Source organism: Coregonus lavaretus (assembly GCF_964263955.1).
Source record: "Coregonus lavaretus genome assembly, chromosome: 1".
NCBI lineage: Eukaryota > Metazoa > Chordata > Actinopteri > Salmoniformes > Salmonidae > Coregonus > Coregonus lavaretus.
This window is the reverse complement of record NC_139988.1, coordinates 78,393,321-78,417,216: the sequence shown is the minus strand read 5'-3', so window position 1 is coordinate 78,417,216 and position 23,896 is coordinate 78,393,321. Positions and strand designations below refer to the sequence as shown.

At 43.1% G+C, this 23,896-nt stretch overlaps 1 protein-coding gene across 1 annotated transcript; it reads right to left on the bottom strand.

Moving 5' to 3' along the window:
• Nucleotides 1-13,669: 13,669 nt before the first annotated feature.
• tap2t (transporter associated with antigen processing, subunit type t, teleost specific) lies at nt 13,670-23,297 on the bottom strand. Its single transcript, XM_084170536.1, has 12 exons — nt 23,027-23,297; nt 22,112-22,665; nt 21,813-21,927; nt 21,517-21,647; nt 21,030-21,235; nt 19,742-19,939; nt 19,400-19,528; nt 19,109-19,297; nt 16,034-16,207; nt 15,597-15,756; nt 15,185-15,321; nt 13,670-14,887 (listed from the first exon to the last, which is right to left on the bottom strand). The coding sequence occupies exons 2-12, from the start codon at nt 22,620-22,622 to the stop codon at nt 14,696-14,698; spliced, it is 2,142 nt and encodes a 713-aa protein (XP_084026662.1). The 5' UTR covers nt 22,623-22,665; nt 23,027-23,297; the 3' UTR covers nt 13,670-14,695.
• Between the last annotated feature and the right edge of the window lie 599 nt (nt 23,298-23,896).

Genomic DNA, 23,896 nt, shown 5'->3' with positions numbered 1-23,896 from the left:
AGCCACTGCCGCTCCTCATCTCATCATTCCATTTGTTTTTTCTTGTTTATTACACACACCTGGTTCATATCCCCTCATCAGTACCTGTATAAGTGTTCCATCTGCCCCTCTGCCCCCTTGTCTTTGTGTGTGATTGTTTATTGTGAGGAGAGTGAAGCTCGGTTGAGTGCCTTGTATTTTGAATTGCCAGGTTATTTTTCCCTGTGTGCCTAGTTAGTTCCAGTGTGCCTGTTTTGCACACTGGACTGTTTTGACGCATTACTGCATAACTCTGTATTCCGGAATAAATCCTGTTATTCTGTGATTTACCCTCCTGCGCCTGACTCCTTCAAATCACCCAACACAGAATCACACACCATCATGGAGTCAACAGGAGAGGAGCACACACCTGGAGTCGTGGCACGGGTCCTGGAGGGGGCCCACGCCCCCACCCGGAATCTGCCCCTCCACCTGCCCTGCCGGAAGCTGAGCCCGCGGTTTGTGGGGCCGTCCAAAGTCCTGAGGAGAATAAACGAGGTTATCTATAGGTTATTACTCCCGCCAGATTATCGTATTAACCCCTCGTTCCATGTGTCTCTCCTCAGGCCGGTGGTGGCTGGTCCACTCCAGGAGTCTGAGGTGCGGGAGGTCCCTCCGCCTCCTCTGGACATCGAGGGGGCCCCGGCGTACTCCGTCCGTTCCATCCTGGATTCGAGGCAACGGATGGGGGGCCTTCAGTACCTTGTGGAGTGAAAGGGGTATGGTCCGGAGGAGCGGTGCTGGGTCCCGGTGAGGGATATCCTCAATCCCTCCCTGTTGCGGGATTTCCACCGTCGCCATCCGGCTCGCCCTGCTCCGCGTCCTCCTGGCCGTCCCCGAGGCCGGTGTCGGCGAGCTGCTGGAGCTGCGCGTCAAGGGGGGGGTACTGTCACGACTTCCTCCGAAGCTGCCTCCTCTCCTGGTTCGGGCAGGCTTCGGCGTTCGTCGTCACCGGCCTTCTAGCCACTGCCGCTCCTCATCTCATCATTCCATTTGTTTTGTCTTGTTTATTACACACAACTGGTTCATATCCCCTCATCAGTACCTGTATACAGTGCCTTGCAAAAGTATTCAGCCCCCTTGACGTTTTTCCTATTTTGTTGCTTACAACCTGTAATTTTAAATGATTTTGTGATAGATTAATTATGAATGACTAATTATTACACCCTGAAACTGTGTATAATGTGTTAGAAATGTGTGAGTGTAGGACCAGTAAAGACTCAGCAATGTGAGTAAGAGTTAGGCCAGACAAAGGACAAGGAGAACTGTCTACAGACAACTGAGAAACCAAGATAAAGAGGCCTCCCAATTTAGGGAGGGGAGAAACTGTTATGAAAACATGGTGCAGAATATTGTGAGAACGACAATAACTGAGGAATGCAGGGAGTAGGCTATGATAAGAAAGTGTGTATGTATGAGTGTGTGTATGCATGTGTGTGTGTGTGTGTATGTATGTGTGTATGCATGTGAGTATATCTGTGTGTGTGTGAACTGATGGTCAGGAGAGCAGTTTTAGAGTGGAAAACTACAGCCCGCCTACAGAGGGGAGGGATTTTTTTGTATGACGTATGAGTATAAAAGATGGACTCTGAAATTGTGATGGCAGAATTCTCAGTGAATAAATCTCTGACTATGCAGATCGGGACTCTGTCCGTTACTTAAATCCCAAAAGACTTACAACCTTTTGGGAGACGCACAGAGACACTGAAATAGTTTGTTTAATAATTCACATAACAGCTTGGTCCTTCGAGGCCGGACTCCAATACCTGTTTCTGTCATTCCAGGTAACTCTGAAAACCGTCGACGGGCGAATGATACATTCGTAAATAGAAAGTCCTGCCCTTTGACATTAAGGGGTAAAACAGGCCAGAGGACACCTGATTAATGACAGAGACGGTGACGGAATCCAAACCTACATTGAATCTCGGCTGCAAGGATAAGGTCAGTAGTCTTTATTCATTAATTGGGGCAGTCTGGGATTGCTCAGGGTGGATCCGTAACGATTCACGGTAATAGGCCATTGCCAAAATAAACTACCCTGTATGCAGAGAACCTGGGGTTAAAGACATACAGGGAAGAGAAGGGATTTTTGAGTAACCTGTAAGAGATTATAGAACAGTCAACAAATAATCCGGGTTAAACAAATACAAAAAGTACACCAGAAGGAATTAAAATAGTATGTGTGAGAAATAGAATATTAGTTAAGTCAAAAGTCACAAACAACTGTAGATTTTGCTGTAACTCCATCCGTTCTGGAGCCTTACAAACTCCGGGTTACCGATGGTGTTAACCAATAATCATGTAAGGTTGTATACGTGTGAGACCTAATGTTTGCTCAAAAGTCACATCTATGAATAATTCCAGGTGGTTGTATAGAGGAGGGAGAACCCATTCCTGTTGTATGAGACTGTCAGGAATTATCAAGATTACATTGTGGGGATAAATTCCTCCGTAAAGTATGAGATAATTCTGGGGGACTAGTCAAGACTACATATACAGGAAGGGGTGGTTCCAGGTGGTTGTATAGAGAAGAGGGAGAACCCATTCCTGTTGTATGAGACTCTCAGGAATTATCAAGATTACATTGTGGGGATAAATTCCTCCGTCTATTTCCCAGCTTTGAGCGTGAGGAAGAGGAAGGAAGATAAGGCGTGACTAGTCCTTGAGGGAGAAAGAGTAGACTCTAGTGAGGGGGAGACTACGAAAACCATTGATCCAAATTGTGAAGTGTTTGAATTGGCTACTATTGACTTAGCACTTCAACAGGAACAGAAACCTTATTTGACATTGACAGTAATGGGTAAGAACATTTAATTCCTTTGTGATACGGGAGCCTGCAGGACAGCAATCTGTGCAACAGACAAGCCAGATGGAGTCAGGATTGATGGGGAAAAAATCATAGTGCGATCTGCCTCTGGTCATCAATTTATTGAAAGGTTATCAGCCCCAATAACCCTAAAACATGACCAATCAGGAGGAGAGGCAACCATACCCGTCCTGATATCTAAGCTGTGTCCTGTAAATTTACTAGGACGTGATGACTAAATTGAATGTGGCCGTCATTTCCACTGAGGGGGGAATGAAAGCACACATAGTCAGAGATAATATGGTGGTCTGTGGGGAAGGGGAGCCATGTTATTGGTATAGTCAAGATTTGCTAAGGGGGGGGGGAATAACTGATATTCCCCGAACCTTGATGGAACTTGCTGATGATATAGTACCAGGCCCCACTAAAATGTCCCCCGATGACCTACACTGTACTCTCTGGTATAACCAACACCCAGGTCCAGATGCAATCTATGAGGAAGCATTATTTAAAACCACAGAAAGGACTATAGCCTTGAAATGGTTTCACTATGACAACACCCACGCAGCAGTGGAGGTGGAACTAGGGCCCCGAAGTTCAGGGAAAGATGGAGCCCACATGTGTCCCTAGCAAAGGAGCCAGCAAAGGACTGGAAAGACATGGGCCAGTGGGTATCCAAGGGTAAGAGGATCACTGATTGGGTCAATATTGTGAGTGGAGATCAACACAGCCCATCCACAGATAGGTAACGTCGGAAATTGAATTGGAGAGCCAATTCAGTTCCCGGAGTACATTTAGATGAGAATAGCAGATACTGAGGAGAGGAATACCTGTTGACAGAACAACAGGAGTCAGACTTAAAAGAAGTTCCAGAGCATTTGTGGTCCCGGGGTCCAGCAGACGTAGGATTAATAAAAGGGGTAATTCCAGTACAGGTGATACCCAAATCTAATCATAGGCCATATCAGAAGCAATACCCTATGAAACCAGAAGCAATAAAAGGTTTGCAGTTTACCAAGAGCAGATTGGGAGGGACCTTGAGGGAGTACCAATTCTTGGGGAGATAGTGAGGCCAGAAACAAAGGGGCAGTGGAAATCACAGTCTGTTTTGTTTTTGTTTTTCAGTTCTGCTGGGAGTATATTTGATGATGGGTGAGACATAATTAATATAATATTGTTCAAAGCCAATTTAGGGTTTCCATTAAGGAACGTCAATCACTACATTGGATATCAATACTATGGAGATAAATTCAATATATGCTGGTCAACTACGGCATGTGTTTGGTGTTATTTGTAGCCTACTTAGAAATGACAGTTACCTATATCTGCTGTATTCTAAACAATGACAGATTGGGGGTTTCATAAGAGGTGGCTATAATTTTAGTTGATAACAGAGGTAATTAGATTTGAGAAAGGTTGAATTGCATTGTTTAAGCAAGAATGGCATTAAATTCATGCTTTCTAGTTATGTGTATGCAAATATGTTATTCATTTTTGGTGGTGTGTGGATATAATGTACTAATGCCAGGATTTAGTAAACGAAGCAGAGAGATGTAGTGAGAGCAGTGGAAGGGATATCCCACCCTAAGACGGGGGTACACCAGTTCAGAAGAGATATGGAAGGGCTGACCGCCAGCTTTAAGCTGAATACAGGGGTTCTAGAGTGGGCAGAAGGAGGGGCTTATGGAGATAAATTGGCACAACTCTGTGATAATCTGAGAGAATATTATCACAGACATGCCGACTTCTCCAAAGTCCACGAGTGTAAGCAGGGAGACAGTGAGACTATTAGTCAATACCTAGGAGAGAAGAGAGGTTACGGTAGCAAAGACAGACAAGAAGGAAATGGTAATAGTGGAGACAGGAGTGAGTGGAAGTGTTACAATTGTGACAAAACGGGACATTTTGCTAGAGAATGTGAGGAACCGTGTAGTTACTGTGCAAGGAAAGGGCACCAATTAAGAAACTGTAGGCAGAAGGGGAAGAGAGAAATCAGGAGTCTTCATGACCTGGCTATTTTGGTTTGTTGTTTTTTAATTGGGGTTTTCAAATAAAAAACAACACACCTAGTATGATGTTTATAAAGCCTTGTTGTTCCATTTTTGGGGGGTTTTCAGCAGGTCAAGGGTGATAGGTCTTGGAGGAGCACGCACAGTGAATTTTATGGAGTTTTTCGGTTTTGGCTGAGTTTGGGGTATATATGATTTCTTATGAGAATTAATGTCATGAGAACTTAATGAACACTTGGGATAAGTAACATTTATGAAATATTTAGAATAATGGTAATGTTTGGTATACTATGGGATGGAACAGTTCGTTGAATAATTTAAATTGCCTCTGAACTCAGAAGAAGATTATAATTTGGTAATAATATATATGATTTGAACCATAAAACAACAGAAGAGAGAGAGAGCTTTCCCTGAATGAGGGATACCTGTTGCTAGTAAATTGTACTAATCTTGGATTACTTTTACGGGATAGAAGTAAGTTGAGGTATTATCAAATGTTGTCATTTAAATTTCATTTTTAGTATGCTTTAATAAACAACAAGTTGGTATTTGAAACTAAATTAATGCAATGCGCTGCAGTAATCAGAGGAAGGCACAATCTAATGCGAAACAGCTATTACCTAGATCATTTATTTAGTAATGAGATCAGGAAGATAGGAGCAATAAAGAAGCAAGGGACAGTCTCAAAAATAAATAAGGGATGGCAATTGGATGATAAATTACCAATATTACCTAAGTGATTGTTTAGGTAGGTGGTAATATTGACACATGGGCAGTGACGTGTCAAAAGGAGGGATGGATGGTAGAGCAGATTAGACAACAACAACAAAAAACTTTTGTTCAAGATGTGTTATATGTGCTCAAAATAATCACCAGGGCAGACAAAGGGCAACTCAGGGTGAGTATCCTCCGGCTAAGTACCCTTTCCAGCAATTGGAAATTGATTTTATAGAGTTATCACGGAGTGAAGGGAAGACATTTAGAGTAACCCCAGATAAAGATGGGTTATCCCCCTTTGAGAAAGTGTTTGGAAGACCTTACAGAATGCCACAGTTGGCAGGACCAGACAGGCAGACATAGAACTAGAGAGCACCCTAGCAGAACACGTGAGAAGGTAGTTTATTAACCACACCTGTATGTCAGAGGTTTTGTGCCCCACAGGTGAACTAAAGGAGAAGATAACCCACTCCATCCAACCAGGTGACTGGGTGTGGATCCAATCCTTAAAGAAGAAAAACTGGAAGCAGCCCCGTTGGGAAGGTCCATATCAGGTCCTGTTGGTGACGGCCTTCGCTGTAAGAATTGCGGAAAGATCCACCTGGGTGCATGTCACACACTGTAAAAAGGTAAACCCAGCTACACCTGACGAACAAACACAGAGTTAGGAGAAAGAACCGATCACCACTAGGGCTCGGGGGTTGGCTCCTTAACGAAGATTCCCTTACCCTGTCTGATCATCCCTGTGTGAGTTCGATAGAAGGTAAAGCAATGGGTTGGCCTCTGGCGTCTGACATGTTCTCAGGGCGAGGGTGGGGATTCACAGGTCTCCTGACGGTAGGTAGCTGTCTGATTGTGGGGGCCATATTCCTAACACACTCAAACCCTCCTGATCCGCCAGAAGCAGTAGTTAACCTAACACAAGTTGATAAAATAATACTTGAGCACAGTCTACGAAGACATAGGAGACAGCTAGACGTAGGGAAAGGGGAAGTACTAGGGACTGTAGGGAAGGACATCACCTTTTGAAGTCTTTGCGGACCAGTTGGGGAGTTGGGGACTACTGGCTGGGGGAGATGTATATGTATGTCACCATGTACATCCTGGGACCATGTAGTTGCTCATACTGAGCGGGGGCGGGGGGATATGTCAATCTCCATACACAGTTTAAGGACAGGTGGAGTATTGTGAAAGTAGGGAATTACCAAAAATGGCAGTGCGACCCATATAAGGGTAGGTACTGTCTGAAAGTCCGAATTACGCTAAAACAGGTTACAGACCTGACAAGTGAGATATCCTCTTCAACTGGGGCACCCTATAGAGTAAACCTCTCTGAGGGAGGTAGTGAGACCGGGGCTGTGGTGAATATAGTGCAAACTATAGACCTGAAGGAAGTAGTACAGGTGGAGATGGGGTATAGGGATCCTAACCTGTGGTTGGAATGGATTCAGTATACGGCAAGAACTATGTCTAAAGAGGACTGTTATGCCTGTGGGACAGCCAAACCAAGGTTAACAACTACTCCGTTCCCCTTGACGGGCTTTAACTCTCCGTCAGGTTTATCCTCCATGATTAAATTGTTCAAGCCACCTGGGAATGTGGTGAAGGAGTCTTGTAGTAACTTGCACTACCTGTATCCCCCGATAACAAAGTCACCCCGACCTAGGTTGCCTCCGTTTGAAGTCTCAGGGGATTCTTATTATTGTTTTTCTAGGACTAATAAGATAGGATACAGGGTAGGGCATCTTAGCTCCTGTCCCACACAGAGAATGTCACAACTAAAGAGACCATGACTAATCTCTCCTCTTTGTTGCAGCCAGAGGAATTTAGGAACCAAAACCAGGACCGTGCTGACATCTGGTGGTTGTGTGGTGATAACAGATTGTGGCCTCACCTACATACGCAAACAATCAAACGTGTCAGAGACTGGTGAGTTGTGACGTAGAAAGCGGGACCTCCTCCCGGGATCCTTTAATGAAAGGATATATATTGATGGGATAGGAGTACCTCGAGGGGTTCCAGAAGAATTCAAAGCCAGGAATCAGATCGCAGCTGGGTTTGAATCAAGTATTTTCTGGTGGTCAACAATTAATAAAAACGTAGATTGGATAAATTATATTTACTATAACCAGCAAAGATTTATAAACCACACTCGTGATGCAATAAAGGGATTGGCTGAGCAGACAGCGGCAACTAGCTTAATTGCATGGCAGAATAGAATAGCTTTAGATATGCTTTCGGCTGAGCGGGGTGGAGTTTGTGTTCTGTTTGGATCTATGTGCTGTACTTTCATCCCCAACAATACAGCACCGGACGGGTCCGTGACCAAAGCGCTTCAGGGACTCACCACGCTGGCGAACGAACTGGCTGAGAACTCTGGTATTGATAGCTCACTAAACGGTTGGTTTGATAACATATTTGGTAAATGGAAAACTATTGTTGTAACTATTCTGGGTGCAGCAATAGCTTCTATGGGTATACTTGTTCTTTGTGGATGTTGTCTTATTCCCTGTGTCTGAGGGTTGGTGAGCAAGGCGATGGAGAAGGCGGTTTCCCAACAGATGGTGAGATACAGCCCAATCCCGGACTCCGACCTAAGGAATGAAGGATATGACCTACCAGGCTTGGTGGAGGACGACCACGATCCAGATAGTTTGAGACTGGATGTTTTCCTAGAACTATAAATCTCTAGTTTAAAAGTTATTGTAATGATATTTTGTGTATTAAAGTCTCGTTTTAAGTATGATGTACTAGTTACCATTGCTAAAAAGTAACGTTACACTTTTAATCATGGGGTAACCCTGATGAACCTGTATTGAATGAGACCATTTTTAATGTTTTTATATGCAAACCAACTCATATACTTCAATGAGTGTGATTCATTTCTATAACAACATATATTTTGTATGTGCGTAATAATTAGTCAAAGGGTGGATTGATAGATTAATTATGAATGACTAATTATTACACCCTGAAACTGTGTATAATGTGTTAGAAATGTGTGAGTGTAGGACCAGTAAAGACTCAGCAATGTGAGTAAGAGTTAGGCCAGACAAAGGACAAGGAGAACTGTCTACAGACAACTGAGAAACCAAGATAAAGAGGCCTCCCAATTTAGGGAGGGGAGAAACTGTTATGAAAACATGGTGCAGAATATTGTGAGAACGGCAATAACTGAGGAATGCAGGGAGTAGGCTATGATAAGAAAGTGTGTGTGTATGTATGTGTGTATGCATGTGAGTATATCTGTGTGTGTGTGAACTGATGGTCAGGAGAGCAGTTTTAGAGTGGAAAACTACAGCCCGCCTACAGAGGGGAGGGATTTTTTTGTATGACGTATGAGTATAAAAGATGGACTCTGAAATTGTGATGGCAGAATTGTCAATGAATAAATCTCTGACTATGCAGATCGGGACTCTGTCCGTTACTTAAATCCCAAAAGACTTACAACCTTTTGGGAGACGCACAGAGACACTGAAATAGTTTGTTTAATAATTCACATAACATTTTGATTTTGATTTCATGTAATGGACCTACACAAAATATTCCAAATTGGTGAAGTGAAATGCAAAAAATAACTTGTTTCAAGAAATTCTACTAAATAAATAACGGAAAAGTGGTGCGTGCGTATGTATTCACCCCCTTTGCTATGAAGCCCCTAAATAACATCTGGTGCAACCAATTACCTTCAGAAGTCACATAATTAGTTAAATAAAGTCCACCTGTGTGCAATCTAAGTGTCACATGATCTGTCACATGATCTCAGTATATATACACCTGTTCTGAAAGGCCCCAGAGTCTGCAACACCACTAAGCATGTGGCACCACCAAGCAAGCGGCACCATGAAGACCAAGGAGCTCTCCAAACAGGTCAGGGTTGGGTTTTTAAAACATATCCCACGGAGCACCATTAAATCCATTATTAAAAAATTGAAAGAATATGGCACCACAACAAACCTGTCAAGAGAGGGCCGCCCACCAAAACTCACGGACCAGGCAAGGAGGGCATTGATCAGAGAGACCAAAGATAACCCTGAAGGAGCTGAAAAGCTCCACAGCGAAGATTGGAGTATCTGTCCATAGGACCACTTTAAGCCGTACACTCCACAGAGCTGGGCTTCACGGAAAAGTGGCCAGAAAAAAGCTATTGCTTAAAGAAAAAAATTATCAAACACTTTTGGTGTTCGCCAAAAGGCATGTGGGAGACTCCCCAAACATATGGATGAAGGTACTCTGGTCAGATGAGACTAAAATTGAGCTTTTTGGCCATCAAGGAAAACGCTATGTCTGGCGCAAACCCAACACCTCTCATCACCCCGAGAACACCATCCATGGTGGTGGCAGCATCATGTTGTGGGGATGTTTTTCATCGGCATGGACTGGGAAACTGGTCAGAATTAAAGGAATGATAGATGGCGCTAAATACAGGGACATTCTTGAGGGAAACCTGTTTCAGTCTTCCAGAGATTTGAGACTGGAATGGAGGTTTACCTTCCAGCAGGACAATGACCCTAAGCATACTGCTAAAGCAACACTTGAGTGGTTTAAGGGGAAACATTTACATTTCTTGGAATGGCCTAGTGAAAGCCCAGACCTCAATCCAATTGAGAATCTGTGGTATGACTTAAAGATTGCTGTACTCCAGCGGAACCCATTCAACTTGAAGGAGCTGGAGCAGTTTTGCCTTGAAGAATGGGCAAAAATCCCAGTGGCTAGATGTGCCAAGCTTATAGAGACATACCCCAAGAGACTTGCAGCTGTAATTGCTGCAAAAGGTGGCTCTACAAAGTATTGACTTTGGGGGGGTGAATAGTTATGCACGCTCAAGTTTTCTGTTTTATTGTCTTATTTCTGGTTTGTTTCACAATAAAAAATATTTTGCATCTTCAAAGGGGTAGGCATGTTGTGTAAATCAAATGATACAAACCCCCAAAAAATCAATTTTAATTCCAGGTTGTAAGGCAACAAAATAGGAAAAATGCCAAGGGGGTGAATACTTTCACAAGCCGCTGTAAGTGTTCCCTCTGCCCCCTTGTCTTTGTGTGTGATTGTTTATTGTGAGGAGAGTGAAGCTCGGTTGAGCGCCTTGTATTTTGTATTGCCGGGTTATTTTTCCCTGTGTGCCTTGTTAGTCCCAGTGCGCCTGTTTTGCGCACTGGACTGTTTTGATACATTACTGCGTAACTCTGTATTCCGGAATAAATCCTGTTATTCTGTGATTTACCCTCCTGCGCCTGACTCCTCCAAATCACCAATCACACCCTGCCAGTACCCTCTCCACTACCAAGACCCTTGCAGTGCCTCCTCATGGCAATACATATGGTAACTAGCTAATTTACAACTCAGGCTAAACTGCTTGCGATCTTGCAGCAGCAGCAGTGGGCCACAGAGGTGTAATGTGTATGCCCACTGGCATGTGGACACGCCCCACCACTTCCCCAGCTATGGGTTCATAGCCAGTTAAAGAGCTCCAAGCATCAAAGGGTGGAGTAGGACTCCGAGCTAAAACAGCCAACAGCAAATGTCAGGAGGATCTGTGCCCCCTGATCTACTCTGATGCTCCAGGACTTGGGGAGATTGAGGTAAAACAGATTGTAAAAAGCCTCATGGTCTTCAATCCTTTGTGGTTGAATCAGAACTAGGTGTTAAAGTTTAAAGGACATCAAAACCATGTTGTCCTGACTCATTTGGGCAAAGCCAGTTGAAAGTAGTTCAGCAAAGTATTCCATTCAGAAACCAGATCATATAGACATAACATTACTTTAATTTATACCTTTGTTCTTACACATTTATGGGGTGATCACATCAGAGCCAACGCAAAGTAGCAGTTACTGAAATTATCAAACTCGAGGATAAAGTTCTTAACAGAAAAAGAATGGAAAATATACAGACATGAAATAATAAATTATATTTTATTCACACCAACTGACATAACTGTAACTCTTGTGGTTGCCATATCAACAGAGTTGATTGGAATTTGTTTCAGTGCAGCTCACTTCCACCGTCTGCACCCCAGCTCCCTCTGACCACAGTTTGACGCATTGGTTCACCAGTGCATTTGGTTGGAAGTGCCTGGGAACGAGATTAAATCAAACACAACTGAGAACACACATCAACTTCATAGAACAGGTAACACACTTATCGCTCAACAAAACACACACTTTCATGAGTATTATGAAAACAACTGACACACACACACACAAGGACACACTCACATACATTATATGGAGGTTGAGAAGTGTGTGTCCTGGTGAAAGGAGAGGAAGGTCATGTTTATCGGGACGTTCTTCCTCAGAGGGAGCAGCATCAGAAGCAGCAGGCTAGAGCCCTAACACACTAACCCCTTCAGAGAGGACAGAGGGTACGACACAGTCTGCCTCCTCACTTCCCACACAGAGGTTAGAGCCTTCAGATACATACCCTCTAACAGAGCACATCGGGAAACACTCACTCTGCCTGCTTACCTGACACACACACAACAACAACACACAGAGATAAATCAATCTCATAAGATTCTCGGTGCAGACTTTAAGCCTTTCTATGTGGAAACTATGACCATGTGTGTCTGTGTATACTCATCCATTCCTGTGTGGGTGTTAGCTGTAGGAAGTGGTCTAGCTGCTGTCTATGGATGTTCTTCTCTACTGAACATGTGTAGGATGTGAGGGATTGTAAGGGACTGTAATTCTGCATCCAGCGTCTCTATGGAGAATTAAGATTCTACACACAGTGAGTCAAATACAAAGTCAATTTAGTTCATCGCACATGACACACTGTCCCTGTCCCTCTAGAAAAACAGAAGGACATATGTCATTATACTCTAGTACAGGGCTATTCAACTCTTACCATATGAGGTGTCACGTCTCCTCCCGTTGCTCCCCTCCGGTGCTCTGATTCGTCGGTCTACTGAGCCACCGGTCTGAGCGCACCACCTCGGCAACACCGGAATGGAAACCCAACACTCCCTAATCACCTCCAGCGCACCTGCACCTCATCATCTCATCACCACCCCTATTTAGCCCTGGACTGTTCTGGAGGATGTTGTGTGTGATTGTTAAGCTTCGTGTCATTTACTCTATTGTTGTTATTTATTTTGCTAATTGTTAAGTAAACCTTGACCTTATTAATTCCTGCGTCTGCGTCCTGCCTCTTTGTATACTCAGTACGCGTCACATCTACCTGATAATTAATTGGACACACCTGGTGTCCCAGGTCTAAATCGGTCCCTGATTAGAGGGGAACAATGAAAAAAGGCAGTGGAACTGGTTTCGAGGTCCAGAGTGTAGTTTGAGGGCTCTAATATATACAAAGCCATATCATGCAAGGCAGGGAATGGCAGAAGTGTCGTGCCTACCTATATGTGTAGTGTCACTGTCAACACTGCCAGCTTCAATCTCACCCAGTGGTGCAGGTGTAGTGGTGGCCATACGCAGGAATACGCAGTATGCCCACCTATTTCTACAGATATACTCACCTATACTCACTAATTACCACTGAGAATAATTGAATATGGATCATTCAAGTTTTCAATCTTAATTCCTTTAATCTTTGCCATTATTATGTGGAGGGAATGACCACCTATAGCTAGCTACGTATACCATATAGACAATTGTTGATAATTAATTCATACTCACCTGATGGTCAAAACTTGGTATGTCAATCCGTGTTAGCTGGGGATGGATAGTCTTGACTGAACCTTGTACAGTGTACAGACAGGCACATACACCTTTTTGGTATGATAGCTAGCTAGATTTAGCCTTTAGGTTGGTGGCTTTTAATATAATCTCCCTGTCTTGTCTGCCAATAAAGCCAACAAGCATTGAAGGCAGCTAGCTAACTAACTTTACTTGTTGGTGGCCCTTATTTATAACTAACCTGGCGAAAGCTAGCTAGCTGGAGCGATGGTCAGGTAACATCAGATAGTCACATACTGTAGCTTTTACTCTGAAAACAGCTTGCACACCTATCCTGTTGCAGTTCCTCCTCTCTACGCCCACACCGTCTTTGTTCATTAATTCAATCTTGTTAATGACATAAGAAAAATGAATTTACGCAATCAAAATGATTATCCGTCTTAGTTGTTTAAGTTTGGATATTGATTGAACGAACCAAACAAGGATCACATTTGCACTCATTTTCAAAGTGTTCACAATCTTTAATTTGAATATTTCAATGGCACTGAAAAAGCATCACATTTCTATTTGATTGTGAATCAAAGCAAGGAAAATAGATTTCTGCAGATTTCTTGCAGTAAAAAAAACTATTAACATGCGTCATATTCAGGTCTGATCATTGAGTATCATTAGCTGTTTTTTTCTTTTCTTTTTTCTTTTTTAGGGGGTAGATCAGCTTTAATATTGCAGATAGATTGTAACTTCCATCAATGTAATTGTCTGCATCACTTTCAATCCCCCATGATTTTTTTCTCGCAAATATATATATATATATACATACATATATTTCCCTTTATTACATTCCAACCCCACCACCCCTTCCCTAATTAATTTTTCAGTTTTGGCTGTATATAGGCAACTCACAGCAGGGCCATAAAACAGATGGGGACTTCTCTTTGGTGTATGGGTCGCTCAGGTGGGTGTCTAGGATACAGGGTTGGGGATCGTTAAATCATGATAGGACAATAAATTAGCTATGTTTCCATTAACTTGCCCAGTGATTTTTTGGGGGGACATTTACAAAGTTCACATAGAGAATAGATGCGACAATTACCTGCTTAGGGTGCGTTCCCATTTAACTATAGACACACATGGCGAGGCGTGGCTTAACGTGCCCACACCTCCGAGTAGGTTACAGACGTAGGGTACTCCCTTTACTCCCATGTTAAATTGCCTACTTTACTCAGAACCCGACAATGGCTGTGTTCTTTTTTTAAATAATTCTATAACCATTTTGGATATGCTTGGTTGGTCGTTTTTAACATCCATGTCGTTCCATGTCGTTGTGTCGATTAAAACAGCTGGTCGTAATTACTTCACACAACAAAGATTATTTTTGCAACATTGCTTTTGTCGAATAAACCTGGGTCAATGGAAACCTGCCTAATGATAGAGTGTGCCGTTTTCTGTGTGTGTGTGTGTGTGTGTTGGTGTCTCTCTCTCGCTCTCTCTGACAGCTGTGTGATTCCTAATCAGTCCTCAAAGAGTTCCTCTTTGAGCCGATGGTAGCGCCCCTTGCTAGCCATTAGCTCCTGGTGTGTGCCTTGCTCCACCACCTCCCCACCCTCCATGAAGATGATGTGGTCAGCCTTCTCCACAGTCTGCAGCTGGTGGGCCACCACCAACACTGTCTGGCCCACTGAGCCTGCCAGGATGCCCTGCACCTGGGAGAGAGCATTAAGAACCCTATTGACATCATGTTACTGAAGCTATTAGATTTAGACTAAATAAAAATAGATTCTATGACTATATTGGGTCCTGGTTAAAGGTTATACCTAGGGCCCAGAGTTGTTCCTGCATAAGTCACATTGTGACTTCAATTGTGACCCCTCAAATAGATTCAGAGTCGGTAGTCTGTTGTAATTAGTCATGTTCATTCTGCAGTTGGTTTAGTTCCATGTTTTACTTTAGACATGAAAATCATGTAATATTGTTGCGCTATAGAGGTCTTTAATGTATACCGCATGCTGTGTGTTGATGTCCATGCCGCTGGTTGCCTCGTCCAGGATGAGGACCAGTGGCTCTCGAACCAGAGCTCTGGCGATGGCGATGCACTGCTTCTGTCCAGAAGACAGCTGCCCTCCACACTCACCTACATCTGAGAGATACACAGGACATTAGTGCTAGGCCAGCTAGTAGCTACACAGATAGATAGGCCTGTAACTCACAATACATCACACAGCAGATATCTCAAGCATTATACAACCGGTTGTTCCAGTCTTACACCTTATATCCTAACTTTGGTAGAGTCTTTTTGGCAGGCTTTTATGAAGGCAGAACAGCCCCTCTACAGAAAATACAATGCTTGCCAATGAATGACTGTGATGAATATGTGTCAATGCAATGGCCACAAGGTGACCAATCACTACCTACCTGTGTTGTAGCCCTGTTCCAGCGTACAAATAAAGTTGTGGACGTTGGCGCTCTTCGCGGCCTCTTTCACCTTCTCCAGGGTGCATCCCAGGAGGCCGTACTCTATGTTGTATCTGATAGAGCCAGAGAAGAGTACTGGTTCCTGGGACACCAGGGCCATCTTTCCTCAGGGAGAGATCATCATGAGGGTGTTTGGTTTAAAAACATATTAAAAACAATTGAACAAGCCATATGGTATGACTGTATGACACAGGAGGTATGTAGGCTAATGTGCAACTCTTGGACAGTAACATTGCTAAGAGAGGGAGTGAGCTGAACGGTCCTACTTTGCATAACAGTTGTTTACACATGTATAAAGGATTATGGAAAGCAGAGCCCTATCAATGAGCTAAAGCACTACAGCACATTATTGGACATGGTGGGGGTCCTGACTGTACCTTCTGATGCAGGTACTGGTGCTGGTAGCAGTGCAGGGGCTGTCCATCCAGCAGCACCTGGCCCTCCTTGGGCTCATACAACCTCGCGAGCAGGCTGACGCAGGAGCTCTTCCCGCAACCAGAGGGCCCCACCAGCGCTGTCATCTTCCCTGGATGTAGGTCCAGACTCACAGCCTGGCAGATAGATGGTTAGAGACATTTAACCAACCATATACTGGAAATTATTGCAGGTACAGGCAAGCATGGCAGGGAGATAATACAGTGCCTTCAGAATGTATTGACACCCCTTGACTTTTTCCACATTTTGTTGTGTTACAAAGTGTGATTAAAATGGATTTAATTGTGTCATTTTTTGCTAACGATCTACACAAAATACTCTGTAATGTAAAGGTGGAAGAAAAAAAATCCTAACATTTGTAAAAAATATATATGAAAAATATTAATACATTAATATATCTTGTTACATAAGTATTCAACCCCCTGAGTCAATACATGTTAGAATCACCTTTGGCAGCGATTACAGCTTTCTGGGTAAGTGTCAAGTTGGTTATTGATCATTGCTAGACAGCCATTTTCAAGTGTTGTCATACATGTGCTGTGTTGGATTTGCCCCAAACATAAAGCTTTGTATTCAGGACATAAAGTTAATTTCTTTGCCACATTTTCTGCAGTTTTACTTTAGTGCCTTATTGAAAAGAGGATGCATGTTTTGGAATATTTGTATTCTGTACAGGCTGCCTTCTTTTCACTCTGTCAGTTAGGTTAGTATTGTGGAGTAACAACAATGTTGACCCATCCTCAGTTTTCTCCTATCACAGCCATTCAACTCTGTAACTGTTTTAAAGTCAACATTGGCCTCATGGTGAAATCCCTGAGCAGTTTTCTTCCTCTCCGGCAACTGAGTTAGGAAGGACGCCTGTATCTCTGTATCCAATGTGTAACTAATAACTTGCTCAAAGGGATATTCAATGTCTGCTTCTTTTTAATCCATCTACCAATAGGTGCCCTTCTTTGTGAGGCATTGGAAAACCTCCCTGGTCTTTGTGGTTTAATCTGTGTTTGAAATTCACTGCTCGACTGAGGGACCTTACAGATGATTGTATGTGTGGGGTACAGAGATGAGGTAGTCATTCAAAAATCATGTTAAACACTATTATTGCACACACAGTGAGTCAAGCAACTTATTATGTGCCTTATTATGTACACATTTCTAAAAACATAATTCCACTTTGACATTATGGGGTATTGTGTGTAGGCCAGTGATAGACAATCTCAATTTAATCCATTATAAATTCAGGCTTAAACACAACAAAATGTGGAAAAAATGTAAAGGGGGTGTGAATACTTTCTGACAGCACTCTAACTACTTGGCCAACAGACATAAGGTACAGTGCATTTGGAAAGTATTCAGACCCCTTCACGTTTTCAACATTTTGTTACATTACAGCCTTACTCTAAAATTGATAAAATAAAATAAATTCCCTCATCAATCTACACACATAATGAGAAAGCAAAAACAGGTTTTTATAAAGTTGTGCAAATTTATACAAAATTAAAAACAGAAATACCTTATTCATATAAGTATTCAGACCCTTTGCTATGATACTTGAAATTGAGCTCAGGTGCCTCCTTGATCATCCTTGAGATGTTTCTACAATTTGATTTGAGTCCACCTGTGGTAAATTAAATTGATTGGACATGATTTGGAAAGGCACACACCTGTCTATATAAGGTCCCACAGTTAACAGTGCATGTCAGAGCAAAAACCAAGCCATGAGGTCGAGGAATTGTCCGTAGAGCTCCGAGACAGGATTGTGTCAAGGCACAGATCTGGGGAAGGGTACCAACTCATTTCTGCAGCATTGAAGGTCCCCAAGAACACAGTGGGCTCCATCATTCTTAAATGGAAGAAGTTTGGAACCACCAAGACTCTTCCTAGAGCTGGCCACCCGGCCAAACTGAGCAATCAGGGTAGAAGGGCCTTGGTCAGGGAGGTGACCGAGAACCCGATGGTCACTCTGACAGAGCTCCAGAGTTCCTCTGTGGAGATGGGAGAACTTTCCAGAAGGACAACCATCGCCTTTATGGTAGAGTGGCCAGACGGAAGCCACTCCTCAGTAAAAGGCACATGACAGCCCGCTTGGAGTTTGCCAAAAGGCACCTAAAGGACTCTCAGACCATGAGAAACAAGATTCTCTGGTCTGATGAAACCAAGATTGAACTTTTTGGCCTGAATGCCAAGCGTCACATCTGGAGGAGGGATGTATTTCAGCAGCAGGGACTGGGAGACTAGTCAGGATAGAGGGAAGATGAACGGAGAAAAGTACAGAGAGATCCTTGATGAAAACCTGCTCCAGAGCGCTCAGGACCTCAGACTGGGGCGAAGGTTCACCTTCCAACAGGACAACGCAGGAGTGGCTTCGGGACAAGTCTCTGAATGTCCTTGAGTGGCCCAGCCAGAGCCTGGACTTGAACCCGATCGAACATCTCTGGAGAGACCTGAAAATAGCTGTGCAGCGATGCTCCCCATCCAACCTGACAGAGCTTGAGAGGATCTGCAGAGAATAATGGGAGAAACTCCCCAAATACAGGTGTGCCAAGCTCGTAGCGTCATACTCAAGAAGACTCGAGGCTGTAATCGCTGCCAAAGGTGCTTCAACAAAGTACTGAGTAAATAGTCTGAATACTTATGTAAATGTGATATTTCATTTTTCATTTTTATGCATTTGCAAACATTTCTAAAAACCAGTTTTTGCTTAGTCATTATGGGGTATTGTCTGTAGATTGATGAAGGGGGGAAAAAAACAATTTAATCAATTTTAGAATAAGGCTGTAACGTAACAAAATGTGGAAAAAGTGAAGGGGTCTGAATACTTTCCGAATGCACTGTATAGTTCAATAGTTCAATAAATAAACTACATCAAAAAAAATATATGATGCTGGTTCAAAGACAAGTCTCCCTATTAAAATATGTAATTGTATCGATAAATCCATGAAAATAGCAGGGCTATTACTCTGTTTTAAATATTGATACAATCTTTCATAACAGCTCATATCCTATGAATAGATGCTTACCTTCAGTGCAGGTGTATCTGGGCGTGAGGGATAGTAGAAGGTAACATTGTGGAAAGCAAGTTTCCCCTGAAGCTTTGCAGGAGCCAGCTCTCCTGCTTCTTTCTGATTGGGCTTTCTGTCCAGAAATGTGAACACCTTGGCTGCCGCCCCGACAGTGCTCAGCGTGTCTCCAAAGACATACACAAGTTGCTGACAACAACAACGAAAACATTTAAGTCAGTTTCACATCCGGTATTCAGAAAAATGACATGATAATTCAAAAGCCTGCTGGTGGTTAATTTGCTTACTTACCTTCATATTGGTCACCATGTCTTTCTGGAAGAGGACGAAAGCCAGCACACTGCCGATGCTCAGCTGGCCAGACGAGATGAGCCTCCGACACAGGAACAGCATGGCCACCTTCAGGCCCACTGTCACCATCTGGTCAGAGAAAAGACACAGAGGGGTATTGGATACAGGAACACATCACGTATATAGAGTACTGTATAAGAGTTAAAGGTGTTCAGTGTGTAGGGAGGTAGGGAGAGACAGACACATCATGTGGGATAGACTACAGATCCATGTTATTTACAGCACCCAGGGGTCTCAAACATCGATCATTGGGTCGTAGAGTTATCATTAGTTTCATTTTACCCTTCTCAGTAAAAGATGGACAGCACTGACGATGCCCTTGTGCTCCTGGACCTTGTACATCCTCTCCAGTGCTTGGTTGTACCTATCCAGCTCTTTCTCCTCAGCTCTGAAGCTGCGAACCGTTCTCACCGCCCCAATGGCCTGGGATGCCAGCTCCTTGGTCTGGGCCTGGCAGTCCTGCAGCTGCTTAATGAACTTCTGTTGGGTGGTACCAGTCAGACAGTCAGTCAATTAATCAATTAATCATAATTCTAGAAGCATCTGTCACTAACTAGTCAATAATCCCATTACTTTTCTATACTTGGTCTTTATTTTGTCTACATTGCTGTCAGAGTTATAGCTGCATTGGTGTTTAGGTGTTGTTCTAGCTACCTGGCTGTAGAGTGGGGTAAGTTGAGCCGGCATCACTCTGTCAAGGGAAATATAGTATTCTTTCTAAAAAGATATCTACATATATTTCAGGATGTTGTGTATCCCTGGAAATAATCAGAATTCATGTAAACATTACAGAAAACATAGCTTGTCCAAAAAAAGTGGTCTCTTGGCACAACTTACCCCGGGTATGGGGTAAATTGAGCCGCGGGACAGGGTAAGTTAAGCCACCTACATATTTCTGTACTGAATTAAATATTACCACTACCTTTTTAAAACCATGTCTATCTTTATTTCCCCAAACACAATCTAACACAATCACTTTTTGTCTTTTAATAATTTTAAGCGTATTTTAACACAGGCTTAACACCTAACAAACACTTAGTACTTTTTTAACACTTTTAAGATAGGCCCTGTTGTTACCTCATATCCCAGCAACAATGCCTTGCATTACGCCTGGGAAGAAAACACTTCAATTTGCTCAATTTGCCATTGGCTCAACCATTGGCTCAATTCCCCCATGGCCATTGGCTCAACTTACCCCAAGGCAAACATTTTGACTATATTGGCCCACACAGCTACAAGGATGCACTTAAATGCTAGGTTTAGGACCTCATATTGAAACTTATAAAGACCCCAACTGATGTATAGTACAATCTTAAAATGATTTACTTTGGTTTACATACAAGTATCATATAACCTCTAACACAATACATTCACGTGGTGAAAATCATTTTAATTGACCTAACTTGCTTACCACTTTTTCTTCCTTCACAGACTGCATGAAATGAAGACCTCTTCCTAAATATTTGGTCAAATTATTAATTTTGTGTATGGTTTCCTAGAAACAAGGGTGGCTCAACTTACCCGACGCTCCCCTATTATATTTTAGGTGTTTGGGCGTTGTTGCGTCTACCTGGTTGTATGTGTTATATTTGGTCTGCAGCAGGGTGAGGAGGGGCATCTCCACCATGGTGAGCAGGGTGAGCTGCCAGGACAGGCCCAGCATCAGGACCAGCATACCAGCCATCTTCACCAGGCTGCGCACCAGCACGTTACTGTTCAGAGCCACAGAGCGTCCCATCTTGTCCACATCATGGCCCAGGCGTGAGGCAAGGCTTCCTGTGGGAGGAAGGACATCATTCATAAATCAATTGGATTATAATGGTAGATGAGCTTTAATATTTATACCAGAATCGTCTGTGACTAAGGATAGAGATCACATCACATGCCACCAAAACAAGAGAATAGGACATGGCATTAAATGCCAATATGTGTTATTATCCTATTACCTCTGTGATATAATACCCATCCCACTGGGCACAGACGTCAATTCAACGTCTATTCCACGTTGGTTCGACCAGTGTGTGCCCAGTGGGATGTTCCTGTGTCCATCATCTCACCTGGTTTGTTCTCCTCAAAGAAGTGTATGTCCTGTTGCACCAGGTTGTGAAACAGCATGTGTCTCATCCTCTTGTTGAGTCTGGATAGGCTGCACATGAACAAGCCCCCTCGCAGGCCTGAGCACAGAGCACTGAGGGGAAAAACCACAGAAAGGTCACAGACAGGTCAATCAACAATCACAGAAGGGTCTATCATTATTCTCTCTGTCTATTCACAGATAAACCAAAACACAGAGGAGAGGAAACAACCAAAGGAAAAACTAGAGAAAGTAAAAGAGGAAGCGAAACCTGTGTACCTTCCTAGTGAGACGAGTCCCATGCCTCCAATGGCATACATGAAGCTGTTGTGCTGGTACTGACCACTCAGCGTATCAATGACCTTCCCCTGGTAGTAAGGGATAAAGGTCTCACCTGCAACAACAAGAATGGCTCGATCAAAACGGTTCACTTGAACGGATGGCGTAAGTAAGAATAATTATAGCTAAAAAATAATTAGCTCAACAAATTCCTTGAAAACAATTGATAACAGAATACAAACGAACGCATGTGCTTGGCATGCACATTTGAAATTACTTTTACACAACGCTATACTCACAGATGACAGCAAGGCTGAGGAAGAGGAAGGCTGCAGCCAGGTAGAGGGCATCTGGTCTGCAGTATCGCACCATCCTCATCAACAGTGCCCTGGCCTCCTGTTTCTTCTCCTTCTCCTTCCCCTGGTTCCCTCCATCATCAGGGAAGCCCAGCTCCCATGCCAGGCAGGCCACAGTGGAGGATACCAGGGCCAAGACCACCATGCTTGGGTCAGGCACCGGACCCAGGTTGTCGGCAGTCAGTGCCGGCAACATGACCATCTGTCCACTTTCAAACACAGGAGGCAAGAGGCAGAGCACTGCCACCCATCTCCTCAGCACTGGCTGTGGCTTTCCATCAGTGAGCACCAGGTTGATTGAATGGTGCAATACCCACCTTAGGGCTCCAAAGGCCCATAACCCCACCAGTCCTCCACTACTGGAGAACTCAAGTAGCACTAACCCAGTCCACAGTGCCCCCCACAGCACTAGGTCATAGAGAAGAACCAACCCATATGTTTTTAAACGAGCCATGGCCAATAGGTAGAGTTACAGCAGTATCTCAATTGTGTTTATCCTGGAAAGAAAAAAAAAATGAAATCGGTAAATCGGTAAATCGATATGGTGCTCATTATTACCCTAACAATAGCAATGCCTTTACATGCATGATATCAATATCCATAATGAGCGCACAAGACACATGGGCAGTATCTATTTTAGTATAGTAATACAATATAGTATAATGCATACATGGAAGACACGGAGTTTCAGAAAAAGAAAGGGCCGATGGCATGCCCATCATAAAATCGATGGAGACTGTAGACAGCTGGCTTAATCAAATGAAGTCATAACAGAAAACATATTTGGTAGTATATCATCCACACTGACAATTGCCCTGCATAACTCTACTTTCTTAGAAAAGCTAACAATATTCTTACCATCGTCTTCGCTTGTTTTCATGCAGCTGGTTACACGTTACAGTAAAATACATGGATACTTTTACTTTCACTTTCTACTGGCCACCAGAACAACAAGATCTCTGCGAGCAAACGTTTGAAGTGTCTAGCCTACTCCAGTCCTAGCCTATATGTCAACATTTGACTAGAGCTTTGTAACTGACAACTTGACAACTACATTTAAAATAATGTAAACAGAAATATTTTGCTTTGGGAGAATATCAATTGCATTTCCTTGGAAAAACTCTCAATCGCGTACGCCTCGCGTCCTCTCTCATCGCCTCCTTCTCAAACCCCATTGGATGAGAAGGTCAGAGGGGCGGGACCTCTGACTTTCACATCCAATGGGTTTTGAGAATGAAGCGAGGAGCGGACGCGAGGAATCAAGGAGATACAATTGAGATTCTCCCTTTGATTTCAGCTCAAAAACCCTTCCACCTTATTTTCATCTTGACCTGGCAGGCAACGCTAATTGTTGCCACATCATGGCATACATCTATGAATTTGGAACACTCCCTTCTCAGAAGATTATTTTAAGGAATAGCCTCGAACGACAGCTTCTTTGCACTGAAAAATGAAAAACACGTTTTTTAAGGTGACATTTATTCTAATTTCCATAATAATTTTATATAAATAATGATTTGTATAAAATATATATATATATATCATTATTTGGTACCAGTGCAAGAAACAATAGTCATTTCTATGAAAATACCTATGAATTGTTCCATGACAAGGGAGCCATAGCCAGCGGCAGACTGGGCATCTGGCATTTCGGGCAAATAGCAGATGGGTTGGTCAATTTTTTGCCTAACTTTTTGATGTTGCAAAATGATAATTATTTGGCCCCTT

Bases quoted from the DNA above. Each gene is read 5' to 3' on its own strand.
- tap2t (XM_084170536.1), bottom strand. From the start codon at position 22,622: ATGGCTCGTTTAAAAACATATGGGTTGGTTCTTCTCTATGACCTAGTG. The intron at 19,940-21,029 runs GTAGACGCAACA...ACCACCCAACAG, and splicing joins AATATAACACATACAACCAG to AAGTTCATTAAGCAGCTGCA. The intron at 15,757-16,033 runs GTACAGTCAGGA...CCCTGAGGAAAG, and splicing joins ACCAGTACCTGCATCAGAAG to ATGGCCCTGGTGTCCCAGGA.